The sequence below is a fragment of the Syngnathus typhle genome, linkage group LG9 (genome assembly GCF_033458585.1).
Source record: "Syngnathus typhle isolate RoL2023-S1 ecotype Sweden linkage group LG9, RoL_Styp_1.0, whole genome shotgun sequence".
Classification (NCBI taxonomy): domain Eukaryota; kingdom Metazoa; phylum Chordata; class Actinopteri; order Syngnathiformes; family Syngnathidae; genus Syngnathus; species Syngnathus typhle.
Window position 1 is genome coordinate 5,925,626 of NC_083746.1, and position 21,481 is coordinate 5,947,106.

The 21,481-nt window shown below is 42.8% G+C and overlaps 3 protein-coding genes across 6 annotated transcripts; 1 reads left to right on the plus strand and 2 right to left on the minus strand.

Moving 5' to 3' along the window:
• Positions 1 to 7: 7 nt before the first annotated feature.
• On the minus strand, positions 8 to 4,337 carry piga (phosphatidylinositol glycan anchor biosynthesis, class A). Of its 2 annotated transcripts, XM_061286558.1 has the most exons (8): positions 3,725 to 4,337; positions 3,354 to 3,574; positions 3,105 to 3,266; positions 2,745 to 3,015; positions 2,539 to 2,671; positions 2,197 to 2,329; positions 1,887 to 2,093; positions 8 to 1,218 (listed from the first exon to the last, which is right to left on the minus strand). In XM_061286558.1, exons 2-8 carry the CDS (start codon positions 3,546 to 3,548, stop codon positions 958 to 960), a joined length of 1,362 nt encoding a protein of 453 aa, XP_061142542.1. In that variant the 5' UTR covers positions 3,549 to 3,574; positions 3,725 to 4,337; the 3' UTR covers positions 8 to 957. The 2 variants fall into 2 exon arrangements, with proteins under 2 accessions (XP_061142542.1, XP_061142541.1); XM_061286557.1 differs by having other exon boundaries at positions 3,105 to 3,574.
• Positions 4,338 to 4,345: 8 nt separating this feature from the next.
• Positions 4,346 to 14,503, plus strand: LOC133159501 (amyloid-beta A4 protein-like). 2 transcript variants are annotated; one of them, XM_061286547.1, is made up of 18 exons: positions 4,346 to 4,568; positions 6,991 to 7,158; positions 7,232 to 7,361; positions 7,429 to 7,541; positions 7,716 to 7,906; positions 8,095 to 8,321; positions 8,442 to 8,609; positions 9,828 to 9,961; positions 10,029 to 10,103; positions 10,376 to 10,534; positions 10,679 to 10,807; positions 11,004 to 11,103; positions 11,197 to 11,264; positions 11,373 to 11,511; positions 11,600 to 11,653; positions 11,844 to 11,935; positions 12,115 to 12,261; positions 12,909 to 14,503. In XM_061286547.1, the coding sequence occupies exons 1-18, from the start codon at positions 4,509 to 4,511 to the stop codon at positions 13,008 to 13,010; spliced, it is 2,256 nt and encodes a 751-aa protein (XP_061142531.1). In that variant the 5' UTR covers positions 4,346 to 4,508; the 3' UTR covers positions 13,011 to 14,503. The 2 variants fall into 2 exon arrangements, with proteins under 2 accessions (XP_061142531.1, XP_061142532.1); XM_061286548.1 differs by lacking the exon at positions 8,442 to 8,609.
• Positions 14,504 to 14,700: 197 nt separating this feature from the next.
• On the minus strand, positions 14,701 to 20,477 carry gabpa (GA binding protein transcription factor subunit alpha). 2 transcript variants are annotated; one of them, XM_061286560.1, is made up of 10 exons: positions 20,333 to 20,477; positions 17,838 to 17,935; positions 17,602 to 17,749; positions 17,402 to 17,486; positions 17,107 to 17,331; positions 16,801 to 16,995; positions 16,674 to 16,730; positions 16,458 to 16,580; positions 16,156 to 16,348; positions 14,701 to 15,828 (listed from the first exon to the last, which is right to left on the minus strand). In XM_061286560.1, exons 2-10 carry the CDS (start codon positions 17,912 to 17,914, stop codon positions 15,609 to 15,611), a joined length of 1,323 nt encoding a protein of 440 aa, XP_061142544.1. In that variant the 5' UTR covers positions 17,915 to 17,935; positions 20,333 to 20,477; the 3' UTR covers positions 14,701 to 15,608. The 2 variants fall into 2 exon arrangements, with proteins under 2 accessions (XP_061142544.1, XP_061142543.1); XM_061286559.1 differs by lacking the exon at positions 20,333 to 20,477 and adding an exon at positions 18,200 to 19,810.
• Positions 20,478 to 21,481: the final 1,004 nt, after the last annotated feature.

Genomic DNA, 21,481 nt, shown 5'->3' on the forward strand with positions numbered 1-21,481 from the left:
TCATTCATTCATTTATGAAGTACATTTTTATTATTTCTCATGGGAGAATTTGCTCTGAAATCAAAACAAAGCGGAGCTTAAACAGAATCCCTGAAGGAACGTTGTGGGCCAAGTTTGTTTTGGAAAGAAAGTGACCAGCAGGGGGAGTCATTTGGAGCTGTCCATGGTGCTACTTTTCGATCATGTTCTTCCATAACGGTGTCTTTTCACAACCCATTCACGGGAAAAGGTAGATGGACATTGAACTGTGCATCCTCAACCAGATTTTCCATTGAACACTGGAAATTCCACTTTAAAACAATACACTGATAATAGAATAGCACACGGACAATTGTTTTACATTTGCCTACACGTTCCAGCCAAGCATCACTGGAGTGTATAGTTTCATCTATTGTTGTGCTAATAAAAACTTTATACAAATTTGCACCATTAGCCCTGAAAAATTGGATTTTCCCAATATGCTTAGCATTTAAGCTTCACTATTTGTTAAAGAAAACAGTAGAAATTGAGGGGGTTGTCTTTTACCAGCTCAACTGGACTAACCTGTCCTAAGAAAAAGATCATAGTTGAAAAAAAAAAAAAAGTGCACTGTGAGGTACACTAGGTCATAGCCTGGAGGAAAAAATGGAAACAAAAGTCTCAAACATGTGCATAAAATGATTCCCTTGTTTCAGTTTGATCAAAAACTGCATGGGACCAGAAAGTGCTCATGTCAACATTCAGTAATATTTAGTGTTTAACTGATAAAAATGCTCATAATATAATGAATGATAATAAGTAGGAAATGAGTCCTTACGAAGATTAAGAAACAAAAGAATAAATAGAACAAAAAAAATGTGTGAGTGACAATATTTTGACACAGTAGACATAGATCGTAAGAAAATAACGTAAACAAAAGTTGTAGTTCCTAATCTCACCATAGTTTTGGGGACCAATAAACAAGCATGATGAAGCCGCTTACTTGACGAGTCTTTTCAACAAAGTTTTGTCGTTACTCTTGCTTGGTTGTTGCTGCCACAGTCCAAGAGGACCGCTAGCATCCACGGCCACGTCCATGAGCCTGTCGGGCAGCAACCATTGGAGAAGCAAAAGGAAGAGGAAGTCTAGAACCGCCACAAAGGCAAAGATGGAGCCGGCCACTGGGCCGCAGTGAGTCCTGAGCCTCCGGAGGCGTCGGTTGAGGGGGAGCACCTCCTCGCCGCATACTCGGTCATACACCTGAGAGAGAAAACAACTTGATGCCTTAAATATAGAGTGTACATACAGCCTCCGGTCGAACACTCTGAGGTCACTTTTTTTTTTGGCTTCACTTAGTTTAGGCTCAACAGGGTCATATTTACAGAAGTGATGTGAAGTAAGCAGACACTTATCAATGTTAAGGTTTTGTTGGTTTACTGTGGTTAACTTCCTATTACATTTGTATGTCAAGGATGTATAAAAACAATGAGGTGCAGGAGGGAGGTGGATGTTTCATATTTTATTACAATTGTGGGTTGTTCTTTTTCTTTTACTGTACTAGGTTAAATGTGGAAAAGGGAGATGTAAGGCCACTTCTATGAGGCTCTCTGTTCTCATCCGAGTGTTTCGTTAGTTTATTACCATCGCAGTTTATTAGCAAAGTGGTCTATTTTTTAGACCTTCTTCATTCTCCCTTGAAATTGCAACAGTATTTGAAGTGCTACTAGTTTTAGTACATAATTTATTTTTCCACCTGCACAGCCGTTAAGGTTAAAATGTGACTTTAAAAGTTATAGTAGTATAATTTGTGAGGGCAGTATAGTAAGGATTTGTCTTAGAAAACAATTATTGTCCTCCTTCACTATAGTGCACGTTTGTGTTAACCTGCAGAAATCACAGTGGAAGGTTAAGCGTTCTGTTAAACGCACCTTTTCAGTCCTCTCCGCAACGTTTCTCCAGGTGTAGAGGTTCCGCACCCGAGCGTGAACGGAGGCGGGCGTGGGTACTGAGCCAGAGCGGTGTCGCTCTATGACCGTTTCCAGCCCGGCACACAGCGACTGCACCGTTGGCTCACAAAGCGTGATCAAGTCCTCTGGTAGAACCTCAGGAATCCCACCAACACGAGTGCTGACAACCTTTAAGGAAGTCACAGAAGAGAAAATGATATAAATGTTATAAAGTGACAGACATTTCTCCTTTATTTCTTGTGAGCGTTGGGTGAAGGATTGCTCAACACACCTGCAGTCCACAACTGGCTCCCTCCACAATGGCCATGCAGAAAGCTTCTGTGAGTGACGTGTTAAGGAAGATGTGACCCTGCACCAGAACTCCTCGGACATCTTTATGTTCCAGAGCCCCCAAAAGGCGCACCCTGCATTTATATCAATTCAGTATAAACACTTCACACAAGTTACGATCAAAGTATTCAAACACATGGCCTACAGAAAGTGAAAACAAAAATATGGAGTTGTTGCTACGAAATGTTGGAGCATGTTGGTGGGATTATTTTCTTGTCCATTTGTAGGAAGGATAAAGTGTCACTGTTGTTAACCTGGGAGATGGCTTGTCCGGTCAAAGTACCTGTCATGCAGATGGTATTTCTCCCTCACTTCCTCCAGCACAAGTCTTTTGGGCCCCTCTCCACCAATGAGGAAATGCAGATCTGGATGTTTGAGGCAGAGTTCGGGGATGATTCCACTGAGAAGATCAATGCCTGAAAAGTTGCAAACCTCAGAGTAAACCTTTATATTCAAAGTGTGAACAACCAAGAGCGACAAAGACTGTACCTTTGCGGTAGACAAGGCGACTGATCACAACAATGGTGATCCTGTCGTCATGGCGTTGAGACGGGTCGGGCGTGAAGTCGCTGTGCTCGACCGCGTTGGGAATGACGGACACGATCTCCGGATCGAGCCCTGCGCGCAGCACAGTGTTTTCCTTGCTGGTGTAGGAGACGCACACGATGTGGTTGGTATCGCACAGCGACACTGTCAGGAGCTTATTGGTCAGCACTGAGCTCACGTCGGCAAAGCCAAAGAGCGAGTGGTCAGTAAACACCTATGGAAAACATACATTTATATCATAAACTGATCACTATATGTAAATAAAGTCACTTACAGTGTGAATCCATCTTAAGAACAACATACCGTGTTTAGGCCCATAGTCTTAGCATGGAACAAAGCATCGTGGGCCATAGCAGAAAACGAGCTGTGCGAGTGCACCACGGTGATGCGCTCCCTGACAAACACACTGCGCAGGAGTGGCATGCTGTGGATGAAGGTGGTGGTGGTGGACTGGTTGTACATCACCTGCAGAGGCAGGTAGTAGACCTTAAGGCCATTGGTCAGATACCTCACGCCTTTCCTGTGACCGTAGGCATGAGTGACAATCACCACCTTATGTCCCTTCTCAATCAGACACTGGGACAGGAGGTATATGTGACTCTCCACTCCTCCCATGTTGGGATAGAAGAAGTCAGACACCATGCAAATGTTGTGCGTCTTTGTGGCGGTTTTGATGGACTCAGATGGGGGCCCAGAGACGGCCTGAGATGCATGATTGAAAGCTGCTGTCCTTCTTCTGTGGCTCATGGTACTTGTACGAGAACAAATGTCAGCTGTAACGATAACCAGAAACACCATTTCATTAACGTTGAGCATGACTACAGTCCGGACGCAGCAGTGCCTGAACTAGTCAACATCGGATCGAAGCTTGATATACTTCACAAGCGCAAAGGATTTAACCGAGTCTATTAAAATGTTCTTACCGTTTTGTCTTGTTTCGTCTTGACAAACTACGGACAACTCTAGCAGTGTACATTTTCCTTTGTATTAGCTCGCCAGGCGCTAGCCAGGTCGAACAACCGTGTAAGTTCCGGGTTCATGACGTCATATGTTTACGTTTGTTCTTCTGCTCTGGTGACCCCTATTGCTGAACACGAGTAAATGCAACTACTAACCCTGTTCTTCTTCTTGTTTTTTTTACGGTGGCGCAATATTTATGCACATGTCTGCCCCTAGCGTTTCGAACGAAGCAATACAACATTCGTACAAATTACGGCTGGTTAAGGGTTCAATATTTCATATTTGATGTATTTAATTTTGGCATTTGTATGAGGTCTATGGAATAACCTAATTTTGACTTCTGTATTAGGTTCCAGAAATAACCACACTTGACACGGATCATTAGTTGTTGAAAACAAAGCAATACAACTTCTACATTATTTATACAACTTATCGCTGGTTTAGGGTTTAGTATTTCATATTTGATGGTGGGGACAAGCTATAAACGATAATTTATTTCCCACCACGGGTTAAATAACTCTACTGTACGCAGACTCCATCCAACACCGGCCCTCCCACCCCCATCCAGCCTCCATCCGTCACCACAGAGAAGGAAAAACAGGGAGGAGGGATCACTGGGATCAGGGATCACTTTATCCGCCACGTCCCTATCAAGCCAAAGGCGCGATTTATTCCAATAACACGCCGTCATCTAACGGGGACATCGCCAAGAGGTCGTTGGTTTATCCTGGATACAGGGAGGACGTGATGGGGGCACATAAGGCGTTTGTGCTCTTACTTGCGGCGACCTTGACGGTCTCATCTGAGGTGAGTCGGAGTATAAATGGAGCAAGCCCACTTACCACTACTAACCAATACCTCCACTGTCATCATCCCCATCAGCCTGTGGCCGAATATTTGTGATCCGTTTCCGGGCTGCTCCTCTGCAGGTTACGGTGTCATACTCATGTCGAAATGAATATGACGTAGGAGGAAATTACGGTCTATATTATATTTTGAGCGTAACATCATCGTTGCATCTAAAAAGCAAATGTATAGACCCCCTTGCAACATTCAACCCATTATTAGGTTCCTCACATCACTGTTAACATAACGCGTGTGAAGATGCGCAATCTGCATTGTTGTTGAGCACACTGATTTTCCGCATAGATTAGCAACTGCTAAAATTGCAGGCTAACAAGGCCCAAAGCCTCAATCCGTCAAAATTAGTTATGGAAAAATACCTCTTTTTATGTTATGGAATAAAGTTAGATGCGTACTTGCTCTTCAATTTGTTTTGGGGTTTTAAATGTCCTGCTGGATTAACGAAGATAATGACGTTTATGCGCTAGCATTAGCTTTTAAGGTAACGGTGCAGCTGGCAAAGGCCACAAGTTACATTTCTCTTGTAAAACGAAAATAAACAAAAACCAAACAAAAAAAGAAAAGCCTCTCGATGTTGTAATACCGTTTGCCACACGAGGTATTTTGAAACCAATAATTGTTGGCACTATTGCAGTTCCCTGTCAGAAGCCATTTAAACCAACTTGAGCACTGTGCAGTTATGACATAAGCAAGATGGCGCCTCCCGTTTGCGGCTGTTTGGCTTCGGCTCAGGGAGTCAAACACATCTTCAAAATACGATCACGGCTTACCCTGCAATGTCCGTCAATTGGACACACTGCATTAAAAAAAAAAGGACGGCTCGGTTGAGGAATGATATTATTATTATTATTATTATTATTATTATTATTATTATTATTATTATTATTATTATTACCTTGTAAGAGCTGTATCACAACCCGAATTCAACATCCAGACAAAAAGTTCGTTGTTGTTTTAAATAACAGGTCTTTCGGCTACATTTTTCATCTTCATGAAAGAGTCAACAATTATTCTCATTGTGATCCAGTGGCGCAAAATGCCAGCATCCATGTGTACCACAGTTTTAAATGTCAGGAAATGTTCATCTTTGTGAAAGGGAAACTGTTCGCACTAACTGTCTGTCTTCCATGTCTTTATCGTTAAACTATATCCTTATAAAGTATGCCCCAGCATTAATACAGTTGATTGATGACCTTTCAATATATATATATATATATTTTTTAAATAACTATTTTTGGATCATATTCTCTGTGGTTGTCCGCCATGTTGGTGTTCGAGAACGTCTGGGATATTGTTTTCAGACAGATTCGTCGACCTCCCAATCTCAGTACAGGAAACAAAATCATTTTTTTTTTTGTAAAGCCAGTTTTGTTTCAATGGTATACAATGAAAAAATGGATCGCTTCCTCGTTTTTCCCTGTCACATTCAGAAGTTTCCGGCTATTGTGTCCCCTCATCCGAAAGGAAACAGCAAGTACATTCTGACCTATACCAGGAAAGGGAGCTGGAAATTCAGAGTCACCTTATTTGTCATTAGTGAAGGCACCACATCAGAAAAGAGTTGCAAGAACTCAGAAACATACAGATAATATAAAACCACATCAGGAAAGCTCAGATGGCAAAAATAATTATCTATGCATGCAGAAATGATACCAAGATAATCACTCTACAGGAAGAAAGAATACCAAACAGAATGAATTACAGCATCATTTTTGAAATTTAATGAATATTGAAACTTTACTGACCACCATCCGAAACCTGCAGGTGGCCCTGAGCCATTGGGCAACCATTAATGCCGGCCTCTGTTTCAACAGGATGCAGAGACCAAAGCCTGGCATATGTATCATTAATTCTAGGCAGATTGGAGTTTCTTATGCATTATCTACCATATGTGTGCCTACTATGTAGGAATTAAAGTAGAAATGACAACAAATGCGACTTATTCTGCACTGTGACTAGTAATGCTTAGCTTTGTGCATTGAGGGCTTAAAAGGATAACAATTTATGTCGCTCCAGGATTATAGTTATGATTTACATGTGGAATGTTCCAGAGCAATTTTGTCTTTGTCCTTGAATTTAAATCCCCACCCTTATAGTAGTACAGATGCCATTTTGATGACATTTCATTGAGGCTAATTAATGAGCAATTGTCCAGTTTATTATTGTTCTAAATTATTCAACATTCGTAAAATCATAAAACTCCCCACAACTGATTGTTGTATTGAAAACAGTGCTCCCTGGACTCGCTAAACTGTCACAATTAACCAATAATTCCACACAATTAACTGAACTATTCAAAAGTAATTAATCATGACGGACTTCCCTACTGTGAGAGGCTGAATAGTGTTCCACTTTGTAAATCCAGGTCCCTGCTGATGACTCAGCGGGCTTGCTGACCGAGCCTCAGGTTGCCATGTTCTGTGGCAAGCCCAACATGCACATCAATGTGCAGAGTGGCAACTGGGAGCTAGACCCTTCAGGCTCCGTAAGCTGCATCGCCACCAAGGAAGGCATCCTGAAATACTGCCAAGAGGTAGGGAGGCGTGGCAAGACGCTAAGCAGATGCAACGGCAGGAAATGTTGGAAAAATAGAATGTTTTCTCCAGGTGTATCCAGAACTTCAGATCACTAATGTCGTGGAGGCCAACCAGCCTGTCAGCATCCAAAACTGGTGCAAAAAAGGCCGCAAGCAGTGCCGCAGTCACAATCACATCGTGGTGCCCTACCGCTGCTTGGGTACGCACACTCGTGTATGCACATTTGTGTGTTTAGTCTACTAAATAAATAAAATGTGTGTTTTCAGTCGGGGAGTTTGTGAGCGATGCCTTGCTGGTTCCAGACAAGTGTAAGTTCTTGCACAAGGAATTCATGGACCAGTGCGAAAGCCATCTGCACTGGCACGCTGTGGCCAAAGAGGTGCGTCACTGTTTGAGTCCCCCGTGGTGAATCTTATGTTCACTTTCTTTTGCCATCTGCTCGCGTTCGAGATGCTCATTCAAATAGATTTTTCATTGTGAATTATGGTAATCGGTGTTTCTGCGGATACGGATGAATCAAATGAGAGCACATTTTCATTTTTTCATCCATCAGTCCTGTGGAGACCACGCCACCAATCTCCATGACTACGGGCTGCTGATGCCGTGCGGTATTGATCTTTACCGAGGGGTGGAGTTTGTGTGCTGCCCAATCGAAGCCGAGGAAGAGTCCGATAGCGCGGCGATCGATGGTGAAGAGTCGGACGTCTGGTGGGGCGGAGCTGAGCCTGAGAACAACGATAATGGGTATCCATCTTTCTCTTTTGGTTGTCCATAATGTCACTGCACCATACCTCAAGAGTTAAAGCAAACAAATCCATTTGTATTATATGATTTCCTGATAAGGAGTCAAATTGAGACGCTTTATAATGGAATCCAAATGGCTCCATTGTTATCATTTCAATCTCCAAACTATCTGAACTGTTCCTCCCAAGCATGGCGGAGCTGACGGACACGGAGCCGGCTGCTGTTGATGAGGAAGAGGATGATGAGGAAGATGATGAAGACACTTTTGAAAGGGACGAGAATGACGATGAAGAAATTGACGAGGAGGAAGAGGAGGAAGACGATGACATGACCAACGAGCGGGATAGCGACGAGCGCGACGCTAGCGTCGCCATGACAACCACCACCACCGAATCCATTGAGGAGGTGGTTCGAGGTAGGTAAACGGTCCTCTTGGTTTTTACTCATCTTTTTGTTCATTTTTGGTGATCATTTTCGACATTGCTTTATTTATTTATTGTTTTTGTGTCGCCGCCTCGGTGTGTACGCGCCTCAGCCGCTTGTTGGGCACGCGCCGACTCAGGCCCATGTCACGACATGCTGGAGCGCTGGTACTTCATACCTGAAAAGGCCCTCTGCGCCCCCTTCCTGTTTGGGGGCTGCGGGGGAAACAGGAATAACTTTGATTCCGAGGAATACTGCCTAGCTGTCTGCAGCAGCTCGCGTAAGTCGCAGGATGGAAAAACGGGGTTGTCGTCAACTCTCCGAAGCCTGACTGCTCTGAATCTCTCGCTCGCTTTAGTACTCACATTTTCCTTTCCGTCTTGACCAGTCTGATGACTGGTTAAGGAATTAAATATCATTTTTACAATGTTTTATTGTTGTTAGTTCATCGATATTTAGTCATCGTTCACTTATTTTGTTTCGTGGAATCCAAAGTCTATTTTTTGTTACATCCTTCTCAGATATAAGAAATAGTTTCATTAATAATATTCATTTGTAATACTGACAGATTAAACCAAAGCTTTTCTATTCATAAAAAAAACTCTCGGCACAGTTAACAACTGTTGATTGACTGTAAAGGTCCGCAGCGCCTTTTTCGTACAACAGTTGCGTTAATCTGATAATCACCAGCAGATCACGCAGGGACTCATCTCATTTGTCATATTGTCTTCCGAGCACTAACTGATACTTAACCTCAGCATGTGAGCCAGCAAGCGCCTCAAAGCTGGGGCAAAAGCTACACGTGTTTGCATGTCTTGCTGCAGGAATGCCTCGACTTAAGATGTCATGTCTGGCGCGGGGGCAACTTTAGTGTCTCTTCTCTCATCGTCATGACTCGACACTCCTCATCTTATCTCCGAGTTCCTATGTCAAACATAAACACATTTTCCACTGGGACACACATTCCATAATAACGTGTTTTCCTGTATGCTGACGTGTGTACAATGTCCCTTGTGTCTAACCTGCGACCGTATTCCCTTGAATAGTGGCCGACTTAAATGAAAATGGTGCATCTCAAATAGATGTATCACTTTTCTTTAAAAAAAACAAAACAAAAAAAAAACAAAGACTTCCTGTACAGTATATTGTCTGTAGGTTTCCACATGTTAGTTGACTTAATACATTAGTCAGTGGTGTGATGTCATAGTGGGAGGACAGCGTGTCAAAAACAAATTGGCATAAGAAAAAAAAATGGAACCAATATGCTGGACCCAATTCTTATATAATAAGAAATAAATATCCGGTCTTCTGCATTGGAGTAAATAAAAACCTCAAGCCACTGAGGAAATACGGTGTACGTTTTTATGCTAACATTGCTTGTTTTAAATGTATACGTCTGTCAATGTTCTAGAGGCATGAGGATCACGTTACCGTTTTTTCCTCTCAACTTTTCCGTACCTTTCCTTGCACTATATTTGATCTTCCTTCCTCGTCCTAGTGCCCACTATGGCGCCCAGCCCCCCAGACGCCGTGGACCAGTACCTCGAGTCCCCCGGCGACGACAGTGAGCACGGCGACTTCCAGAGGGCAAAGGAAAGCCTGGAGGCCAAGCATCGGGAAAAACTGTCCCAGGTGTGTGATGTGATGTTTTCACTGGCGTGCACCGTGTGTACACGGAATAATGTCTCTTGATCTTCAGGTGATGAAGGAATGGGAGGAGGCTGAGAGGAAGGCTAAGAACCTCCCACGTGCTGAAAAGAAAGCTGTCATTCAGGTAAATGAGCATTAAACAGCCATTTTGATCTTCAATTTTTGCTTTAATAATATTGTGGTTAAAAAAAGCATGCTAAAATTAGCGCAGTGCTGGTTTTGCGAAATTCTAGAACATGATGTCCCAACTGCAGGAAAAACCATGGCTGTAGGTACAGAAGTGTTGGGACACTTAGCGACTATACTTACAGGAAGTGAAGATCGATTTTTTTTTTCTGATACTGCTGTCTCACGAGATTCTGAGAATGACGTGTCCTCTTGCGTGTGCTGTCGTAGCACTTCCAGGAGAAGGTGGAGGCCCTGGAGCAGGAGGCGGCCGGCGAGAGGCAGCAGCTGGTGGAAACCCACATGGCCCGCGTAGAGGCTTTGCTCAACAGTCGCCGACGCATGGCCCTGGAAAACTACCTGAGTGCACTGCAGGCCGACCCGCCACGGGTACACGGACACAAAAACTGTCGTTGTTGCCTTGTAATGTGTAGAAAACAGCCCTGCAAACTGAAACCTTAATCAAATATGCATTTACAAGAAGTATTGACATTCATGGGGTGATTAGTGCCACTATTGATATTCCTTCACCAGCCTCGTCAGGTGCTGAGTCTGCTGAAGAAATACGTTCGGGCAGAGCAGAAGGATCGCCAGCACACAGTCAAACATTACGAGCACGTCCGAATCGTCGACCCGAGGAAGGCGGCGCAGATTCGGCCTCAGGTACGCCACCTGACCTCTTACACTGCTCAGCAGATCATTTTGATCAGAAATAGTCTTATTCATCCTGAAACATATTTTTATTTGGAGTTTAAAAAATATATATTTCTTGCTGAACAGGGTTTTTTTTTTTTAAATTTGTGCGCAATACAGATTTTGCCGTGTTGTAATTTGTAGCGATGACTTTTTATTTCCGCAGGTTTTGACCCACCTGCGTGTGATCGACGAAAGGATGAACCAGTCGCTGGGTTTGCTGTACAAGGTGCCCAACGTGGCCAGCGAGATCCACAGCCAAGTCTGTAAGCCCCTGATACTTCCTTTCTTCATTTTGGGAGCGTGACTATTCACCGGTGATTATTCGTTTCAACCAATCCTGTCTTTTCTTCCGCTAGCTGTCATCGTGAAACGAGTTCAGTCCGAGCTTTCTCAGCAAGTGTCCTCCCTGCAGAGTGACAGCAGGGTGAGTCAGGTTGCCCCCCCAACTCACCCACACATGCTGAATAAATACAGGATCACCACCGTGATCTGACTCAGCACACATTAACGGGTCCTCTGTCTCGGTAAACAGGTGGACGGCAGGATGAGCTACGGCAACGACGCGCTCATGCCCGACCAGGCGTACAGCTCGGCTCCCGTGGACCTCGGCCTCGGCGGTTTGGGTTTCATCCACCCCGAGAGCTTCAACCAGCCCAACACTGAGAACCACGGTAACGCACACGCTTACTGTGCATTCACTGACGACTCTCATGACAGATGTACGCAAAAGCAAACAGAAATCCTGCAATTTCTTCACAGTTGAGCCAGTCGATGCCCGCCCACTTCCAGATCGAGGACTGCCCACACGGCCTGGTATCAGCGTATACTTGTAGTTTTTAGTTTTAGCCCCGCACACTTTTTGCCGGGTTTTTAATTTGTTTTGTTCAGTCACATGAGAACAAAATATTAGGAACACTTCCAATGCGTTATTGTCTTATGTATAGGTGGAATCATTTGTCATGTATGTCTTTTATAATGCATGTGCATGCTTTGTTTTTGACAGTGTCTGCACTGAAGCCAGAAGAGATGCCCCAAGTGCGTGTGGAGACCGAAGAGAGGCAAAGTGCTGGTTATGAAGTCCACCATCAAAAACTGGTAATAAAAGACACCGCAACACCACCACTACTTGAACATTTCTGAACACGTATAACATTTTCTGTACAATCTGGCGTAGTTCAAATAAGTTCACAATGTGCTTAGAAAGTGTGTTTTAATACATTTATTTCTTTATTTGAACCCCTAACTCACTGTTTTTGACACTTTTTCAATGACAGGTCTTTTTTGCCGAGGACGTGGGCTCCAACAAAGGCGCCATCATTGGGCTGATGGTGGGAGGCGTCGTCATAGCGACCGTCATTGTTATCACCCTGGTGATGCTGAGGAAGAAGCAATACACTTCTATTCACCATGGTGTCATCGAGGTAAAGGGGTGATTTGCAATTTGCTCTGATAGTGGATTTGGCTACATTTTTTTTTTTTTTTATGTAAATAAATTGTCATACTTTGTGCAGCTGGGTGAGTAAACCCACTCCTGGCCATTATATGAGAAAAGTTCAAATGAGTGCATATTTAAAGTCCCTTAAATAGAGCTGAAGGATTTTGAAAGAGGATCTCCTTGCAATTATTTCCCCCCTCAATATTATGATTTAATGTGTTTTTTTTTTTTTTCAAGGTCCTTTTTAATTTTTAAAAATAAACACAATTTACACACGCAATACATTAATCTGTATAAACATCAGATTTATCATACATACAAACGTTTTAGTATAAAACATTTTTTTTATACTTTTTTGTAAAAAAAAAAACCAAGGCCTACGAACTGTTTCTGTTCATATTCCAAATTGTAGTCTTTGTGATTTGACAATTGCATTCTGCTTCATTGCAATCGTCAATTTTGCTTACAATTAATTGCTCAACCCTACTCAGTAAAAATCCATCTTCTAAATTTGACACATCCCAGAGAACAGTATTGTTATCAAGTCTGCCAAAATTGCATAAAAAACTGAGGCTTCAAAATCATGGCTGTCAAGTTGGACTTCAAGAATCTCATGTTGTGCTGGGTGTTTAGGTGGACGCGGCAGTGACGCCCGAGGAGCGTCACCTGGCCAAGATGCAGCAGAACGGCTACGAGAATCCCACCTACAAGTTCTTTGAGCAGATCCACAACTAAAAAGATTCCCACTTGTTCCCCCCACCCCTAGGCGCTGTTCCACCCTCTGCTCCCATTTGACATTTGAAAAAGCCGATTGTGCTCATTTCAAAAGCAATGATGTTTTTTTTGTTTGTTTGGGCCAAAGGAAGCAGACATGGAACAAAGCCTGGCGAACCCCCTCAATTGCACAAAGTAACACTAACGGAAGTGAGACAAGGGTAGCTTGTGTCACCTGCACACTGAAGCCAATCACACAACACCCCCTTTGCAGTGTTTGTACTCAATGAACTTCATCAACTGATTATAGCTATACAGTATATACACATAGTATATGAATATTATTATAATCATCGCAGCACTGTGCTATTTAAAACCATAGAGCTCAAAACATTTCAGGTTTGTTTCAAGAAGGAATCTTTTCATTTTTGTGTGTATTATATGAAGGAGATTAGCTGTACGTCTATGTAGTGCATGGCCATATCGACGGATGCAATCCAACCGGGTCTGACTCGTTGACTTTTAGCTATTTTAGCGGGATTGTACATTTCTGGTGTCTTCTTTGTGAACTTGTGCGATATGAAGAAGAAGAAAAAAAATATTCAGAATGCTTTAACAATTTTTAAGCTTCTCTCCATGCTTCACCGTTGTGTTAGCTGCATGGGCAAAAAAGATGAAATGAAAAACAAAAAAAAACCTCAAATACTTACTATATGTAATATATAAAGTGTCATAGTATCCGAAAGGAAGATGATTGTGTTACTGTTTGCGTTTTATGCACTCTGTCTTTGTCATTCTGGGAAACGTCTGATTATCATCAAATACAGAGGAACCTTCCTCGTGGAACAAAAATGAATGAAAACAATTGATTTTGTTTGTCAGGACCTTTTTTTTTTTTTGTGAAGGATGATGGCAACGGGTGAAGGCAAAGAAGTGGAGGAAAGGAACATGCTGCTCAGTATGAGAAAAAAATGCCTTGGTAATTAGGAAAGCTTGTTAGTCAACCAGTGTAACTGTGTTTCCAATTACAAGGTTCCACTGTATTTGCCCTCATTGCAGACTGTATCGGACCTTTCGACAGATCCACTAGAGTGGAGCTGGAGGCTAATATCCAAATCATTCCTGTCGAGTCATTCCATTATTGATTGTAAATTGGATGTTTGGGCAGAAATAGGCCTGTGTTCCATTAACTCCCTTTCACCTCCATCTTTACTGATCACAGATTAGTATATTATTATTTTTATTGCCACTCGTTCATAACGACTCACCATTTGGTTCTTCATTGCAGCGGTGTGTCTTGTCCCTTAGGTCTGTAGTGTGGTCACATCCACATCTCCTCTCAACGTCATCCCCTCCTAACATGAACATATCATATCCCAACACGGACATGTGAACTGAAGCTCTTGTTCAGGTGAATGTTAAAAAAAAAAAAGTTTTGTAGTTACATGAACCATTTGCTTAAAAGTTTCTACTGCCACCATACCATGAATAAAATTTTGAATGTACATATACAATCGTCAGTCTCTTGGATTTCTGTTTTAAGGGTTGGGAATTAGGAGTATGGGGAAAAAAGCCTCAGAAGTTTGAGTCAGATGTGTTCACAACTAATCTCACATGTTGCATATTTTCATTGATGTAACCAGTGACCTTAATGAGAAGTAAAATGTCAACTGTTAGGGAAAAGGGAAAACATTAAAAAAACACAGAGGAAAATTGTTTGCCACTTTATTCCCCCTTTATGGACGAAAATGTTGTCCACAATTGCAGGGGACATACACTAAAATAAAAATACAAAAAGGGTCTTCTATAAAAGGAAAAATATGAAAATACAAGGGCTGTGGGGGCGGCTATCAAAAACATGATTTTTCGGACTATAAGTCACACTTATCTCATAGTTGGTTGGTCCTGCAACTTCAAACTCACTAGGACTTTTCGGTTTACCTTAACTAGAATGCCACGTTGCATTGTGGAAAAGAATTCATGGCAGAGTTTTGCGCTTTTTGCTGCTGTCAATTGGATCCCACATGACAAACTGGCAAGTTCGCTGGGGAGACTTGTTGCAGCAAACTGACCACTTCTACTCCCACTTCCATTTCTTTTGGCAGTTCATTTTGAAACAAAAAGAAAAGCTTCTCCATAGAAGCAAAAGTTTCAAATCCAACAAATCTCTTCCGCTGACGTCAACGTGATTCGGGAACGAGGACTTTGGGTGTGAGTCTGAGCGCTACTGTCCTTGTCAGTTTTTGCAAAAATAATTCTGCCCCAAAATCTGACATAATCCACCACAACTCCTTGATGCATTTTTTTTTTTTGGGATTAGTGCGATTTATACTTTGAAGTGACTTATTGTCCAAAAAACAGTGTGTGTACGGCGTCTGCGTACATACATATGCATATACACTATATTTATACACACACACTATGGTCGTCGCTAAAGACAAGGAAGACATCTTTTCAGTCACATTCAAAGCATTCACTTTTTGCCACATTTCATTTGTACCCTCTTGTCCACCACTTTCGTGGTTTGGAAAAAATGCTGAAAGAAAGCGTTCATCCACTCGGCTGTGTCAGCAAAGTTCATTGGGAGCGTTCATGAGGTAAGGCCTCCCTTCTCCTCCTTCAGCTGTCCTTGTCTAGCGTGGTTGCCAACGTCACAGTGGTGATGGGCTGCCCAATGCCGTGCACCTGCATCCGCGACATCTTCTTCTGCTCGCACTCCGCCACCAGGGTGTTGAGCTCGGCGGCGCTGTAGCCGATCAGGGTCCGCAGGTCACACACAAACTTGTACACAAAGCGCTTGCCCTGCACCTTACTGATCATGTCGCCGTCATAGTAATACCTGCAAGAGTGAAGATGCTGTTACGTACTGTTTGGAGCAAGGTTTCCCAAAACTCTTAACTTTGACTTCACTCGGTATGAAGAAGTACTCAAATGTAAGTGCTTGCACTTATACTCGGTCTAAGAAAAAGTGCATTCCGTCATTTTAGTTTTAGGGGAAGAAACAGGCCAATATTGTGGGATTTAAAAATCAATCAAATGGCTTTTTTTTTCCTTTTTATCTAGCATTTTGTGAAGGAAAAAAAAAGCCTACCTACTGACCACAACTTGCGCAGTTGTTTCAGGTCAATATGTACACACGTGCAGCAGCATTGAAGTGCAAGCGTACCTGAGGGCTCTGCTGAGTTTCTCGTAGTTCATTGTAGGCTTGTTCTTCCGCTGGCCCCACTTTTGAGCCACCAGCTCGGGCTGGTTGAGCTTGAACTCTCCCTCCTCGCCCACCCAGGAGATGCAATCCCTGGCGTCTTTGTCCGTCAGCAGTTCCAGCAGGAACTGCCACAGCTGGATTTGACCGTTGTTGCCTGTCATCAGAGAAGTAGCTCATTCCTTGCATTATGGCTCCTGTATCCATTTTAACTTATCCAAACTCAGTTAATGTGAAGGGACCGTCCTCTGTGGGGTCGACTCTACCTGTGCGGTTGCCGGGAGAACTGCGCTCCTCTCCCGAAATGCGGGGCGTCCTGGGTCCGCGACTCTGCTTCAATACTTTAATGGCCGTGGGCGTGCTGACTTGGGCCGGGATTATCTGCACAGCTGGACAATCATGGACAAGATTGTACGCTCCTCAGCACAATAGAAGCAGTGAAATAATCTGGCCATCTGGTTTTAGGCAAAGTCTTGTCTTACGTTGATCGATGGTGACTGTGGCGTCCCCTCCGGACTGGTCCTGGCTCACCAAAACATCTGAAAACCAAAACACGAACATCAGGATTCGTTCAAAACAAGATAAACCGCATCTGTGAAAATGACTTACATTTGCGGAGGAGTTCGAGGTGACTCCAGAGGATCTCTCCATTGGGCACTTTCTGAAGGAACTCTTCTTGGGTGAATGCGCAGAGGTTTCGGCCGGGGATGTGAATGCTCCCGATTTCCATTTCGTCAATGTTGAATTCTTTCATCACCCACACAGCCCAGTGGATCGCTTGATCGGCCGTCCACAGAACGGGGTCTGAAAAAAGACAGAGACTGAGAAAACCATAATAGCAAAGATCTCTGTTTCCACGAGCAGGTGTAAACTGTTTGGCCTGCACGCCTCCTCCAGCGTGTTCTCATTCCTCACCATATGGTATGCCCAGTCGGACTTGCTCCTTGCGGTAGCCTTCCAGCGCAGCGGCCCAGCGTGTCACCTGCTCCGAGGTCTCGTTGGACAGGCCGGATCGGTCCACGGCGATGAGCTGCCCCTCATCCACCAGCGAGCCCTCCTCCCCTGCCGCATCCGGGTCGATCACCACCTCCACCGTCTCGACGGGCTTCACTATCTCCAAGATGTTCAGCTTCTCCTCACCTGGATTACGGGGCAATAGAAAGTTTGGCTCGTGGGGTTGGGAAACTCGGGATTGTGCTCGAATCCTTACCCGGTTTGGTGATGAGCTGCAGGCTGAGCTGCACCGTGCCGTCTGTTTTGACGCCCTGATCAAAGAGGCTGTGATCTGGGTGCAACTACAAAAGAGAAAATAACAGATGCATTTGCCATACACAATCTGGTCCTGGGTGACCTGACTTTCAAATAAAATGACTTCCCAAAAAGCATTTTGGGATCTCCATGCGGCGTTACCTGAATGTCCTGCAAGCATATATCATAAGTCTCCAGTGATATTTGGAGACGAGGCTCCAACAGCTTCTTCAAATTGCCGACCGGCTCGTTGATGTCGATGTCTTGCTGGATCAGATCTGACGCCATGATGGTTTGTTCCTCCATGGTCCTAACGGGACAAGACGGGAAGTTGAAACGGTGAAATTACGCGACTACAAAGGCTGAAAATTATGGGACAGAAATTCAAGCGTTCTCACCCCTCCTCCAAGCATGCTTGTTTTTCTCGGTCGTCAATCTCGATCTCAATCATCTCTTCTGCTCCACTCTTGGACATCGTCTCTGAAAGAGTGGCGAGCTGCAGGGAGGTAGAGGTCAAAGGGATTTATTTCAAATGTATTTTGTGCTCAATCTTACTGTGGGTTGATACTTTAGGTTTTACTATGAATTAATGCAACTGTAAAAAGAAAATCACAGGAAAATTGTACATCATCTTAACTCGGGCTGAACTAGAATTTGTTTGAGTGGATCGGCAAAGATTTTTTGTTGTTTCTAATTTGCGTCCACTGGCAGAAATTTAACTTGTTGTCAATCCACACAAACGTGTATCCTTATTCCCCACCACTGTTGTATGTTTACATCTTCTTAAACTTGTTCCTTTCGCTTTTGGTGACTTCCAGTGGCAGTGCACCATGTGTTTCCTGGAGACTTTTGAAAAATGAAAACGAAATGTGTTTCTTTGTGGTTATAAATATGATTGTGACACTGCGACATTCACAGTTTTAAAAGGATGTGCACGACACACTTGTGCAACCAATTTTTTTTTTTTTACTTCCCCTCTCGAAAATATTTTTTCCAGGAGGGGACCTGTGTACAGATTTGCGGTACACATTAACGGTGGATAAAGTTTTTTAGTGAATTATCTTCTCAATCTTCTGAATGTTCTTAGGTGACTTTTTTTCCAATGCTAAATACCCCAATGCCTTTATTGAAGTGTGTCGCAATAAAGTAGATCAGACGAATATGTGATCTGAAGTGCCAGATTTTGCATTCAGATAATAGCAGACAGCAAAATAGATGGGTATTTCTGAGGTATACCTTTGTGTAACAATCAGAAAAATTGCATAATGTCAAGAGTGTAATGGAGTTTATGACTAGTTAGGTTCACTTATGCACTTGTATCAACAGAGCATATTCTGCAATGTGTAAATTGTACCACCCACATTGTTGCTAGAAAGTTTATTTTGATCATTAAGCATTTTTTGAGTGTGTCAGTGGGCTACCAAATTTGCTCTGTCAATGAATTCCATCATCAAACTTGTGGCTAAATTTAGGCCGTTATCATTGTTTATTTTTTTCCCCAAAACAGTTTTATAAATTGTGTTGACTACATTTGTGAAGTACAGCCAAGACATTTCTATATTTATCCCATCTTTGCTATTATGGCCTCAATTTTGAAGTAACATTTTAAAAACAACTTTCAAGTATGGCTGCTTCAGCACTGGAGACAATTACATATAAGCAGAATTCGAAATTTGTCAAAGTGTTTTTTTCAAAGTTAATATTCTTATGTGAAAATTACCCATATGCATGGCCAAGCTATCTGTTGAATGATAATGGCAACCTCTTAAATTATCTGCTGGCATTGGATCTATTACGTTTTATGAAGGCGTTTTAATCGGGAAGAATCTCCAATATGCTCTTAAAGAAGGTTTAAAGTGGTTAGTGAATGTGCTGGGTAGTTTACAAATGTAGTAAGGAGGTGGTGGCCTCCACGACTCCTACAGTACTTTGCCGCCTGGGACTGTCGACTGCTATCGGCTAACGTTAGCACACTCGAGGGCGAGGCTTTAGCGTCTTAAGGCCAAACGCTAGGCCAACGTACGTCAAAAGAGCCCCCTTAAAATGTACATATACACGTTGCGAGGGTTCGGATGAATTAGCCACGAACTAAACGTCAGGTCGAGTAAGTTACTCGGTGAGGCAGAGAGTGACCAAAGTTAGCAGCACATTTCCTAAGCGGCGGTGTTGGCGTGGGGCGAGGCAGCCCTCGTTACACAACCGCGGGTCCACCGTAAGCGCAAGAAACGCGTACGATTTCGCTATATGCACGCGGGGCTTCGTACTTTTCAAAAATATTAGCGTTAACTAGGACTTGAACTGTGAATGGGGGAAAGTTTGAGAAACGGAAATAGAATAAACGGAAACAAAACAGCATAGGGCAAATGGAAAGGAGCCGGAAATCCTGGCAAAGGTTTACTGCGTTGATAGACTTCCGAGAGCAAGTCGTCTGGGCAGCGCACGCATTTTACGGCAAGACCGTTAAATCCACGGAGGGACTAAAATCTAGATAGAATATTGTTACGATACACTCGGTTTAGCGGTAACGGTGCACAGACGGCGGCGAGGGGATCCAACAACGCCCTTTATCATTTGACGACGTATGTTACTCGGTGCGTTGGAAGCAGGCGGCTTGGCTAACCCCGCTAGCGAGACGGATGGCTTCCGTCTGGGAAAATCGAACAACAATTTCCCATCTTTTATATCTTCAACTTGCTACCACCGTTTCTTTGACGTTCGTGTAAATAAGGTTTTTTTTCTTTTGAGGTTCTAAGGCAGGCGGCCTTCATGCTAGGCTAACGACTGCTAACACGCTACGCTAGCGGCAAAATAGCGGGAACACACCTAGCCCGAGCGAAGCTAACAAAATGGACTTTAATCAGAGCTACTCTAATGTTTCGAGAAACAACCATACCTCTTAAGCGTGGAGCCTTGGTGTTAAAGTGTCGAATTGTGATCAATAGGAAGTGGTAGACTTAACAATATTCTCTCAGCCGAGGCGAACTTTTTGGTCAACAACTACTACTACTACACAGTACACACAAGAGAGGAGGGCGGGGACTAACTGGCATGATTGAAGTTACTTTAAAACTTGTGTAGGAATACGCATCCATATTTTTCAAGGTAGTTGACCATAACTTTGTGTAGTTTATTGAGGCACATTGTGGATTGTTAAAACGGTCTTGTATTATGGTTGTAAATTAATATTCTCGGGTTTTTTTTGCACGTATAACAAAATACTATATATCACTTTAAAAGATCACGTTTGCATTACATTTTGCTTCCCCCTGGCAGAATTTCTAATGTATAAACTTGTAAATATATATTATATTTAAATTTGGAATCGGGGGTGGGTCGAGGGTGAACTGAACTGTCCATCTGACAACTGAACAGTCAATAACTTCACTTAAACAAACAGCTAATCACGCACTAACTGGAGACTATAATGTCTTCGGTGCACCTAACATGCATATTTTATTACTGTGAGGATGTCCACACAAGGAAAGAACTTGCAAATTTGAGACGTTTTGTCCATTAAGATTTTCAACCAGATTAATAAACCTATTTCTCTTTGTTCTCCTGTGCATCTGTTATCAATATATTTAAGTTAAACTGCTTTTATGAAAATGTAACTTTACACTCCCAAGTATCCATTGAGTTGCATTAATGCCAACATCTACTGTATACTAAATTGACTAATGTCTCGTATTTATATAAACAGGAGACTTATAAATGGTCAATTTCAGACCCAAATAAAACAATACACAAGGGATTGATTGTTGACGATAAATTTAGCATAGTCCTTGAAATACACTGCTGGTCTTATTTTGAAAGCCGTTTTATACTGAAATGCACAGCAATGTGAACTTCTGGTGTCTCTTTCAGAATAAAGATGAAGTTTCTTTCATTGCTGGTTTCCTCGTTTTTTTGTGTGGAAATGTGTGATATAAATTGTTTCCGGATGAACAGTGACTAACTTTGTCAAAATATGTTAAATTCTTATAGTTCATATGGCATTTTTCCTCTTTGGATGCCAATCCAACTTCACATTGCGCTGGTGGTT

Coding starts and splice junctions, on each gene's coding strand:
- gabpa (XM_061286559.1), bottom strand. CDS start 18,271: ATGGTGCACTGCCACTGGAAGTCACCAAAAGCGAAAGGAACAAGTTTA. Junction 17,332..17,401: donor GCAGCTCATCACCAAACCGG/GTAAGGATTCGA, acceptor CCCGTAATCCAG/GTGAGGAGAAGCTGAACATC. Junction 15,829..16,155: donor AAACTCAGCAGAGCCCTCAG/GTACGCTTGCAC, acceptor TCACTCTTGCAG/GTATTACTATGACGGCGACA.
- piga (XM_061286557.1), bottom strand. CDS start 3,548: ATGAGCCACAGAAGAAGGACAGCAGCTTTCAATCATGCATCTCAGGCC. Junction 3,016..3,104: donor AGACTATGGGCCTAAACACG/GTATGTTGTTCT, acceptor TGTTTTCCATAG/GTGTTTACTGACCACTCGCT. Junction 2,094..2,196: donor GAGCCAGTTGTGGACTGCAG/GTGTGTTGAGCA, acceptor ACTTCCTTAAAG/GTTGTCAGCACTCGTGTTGG.
- LOC133159501 (XM_061286547.1), top strand. CDS start 4,509: ATGGGGGCACATAAGGCGTTTGTGCTCTTACTTGCGGCGACCTTGACG. Junction 7,159..7,231: donor TCCTGAAATACTGCCAAGAG/GTAGGGAGGCGT, acceptor TGTTTTCTCCAG/GTGTATCCAGAACTTCAGAT. Junction 10,535..10,678: donor TGCAGGCCGACCCGCCACGG/GTACACGGACAC, acceptor TTCCTTCACCAG/CCTCGTCAGGTGCTGAGTCT.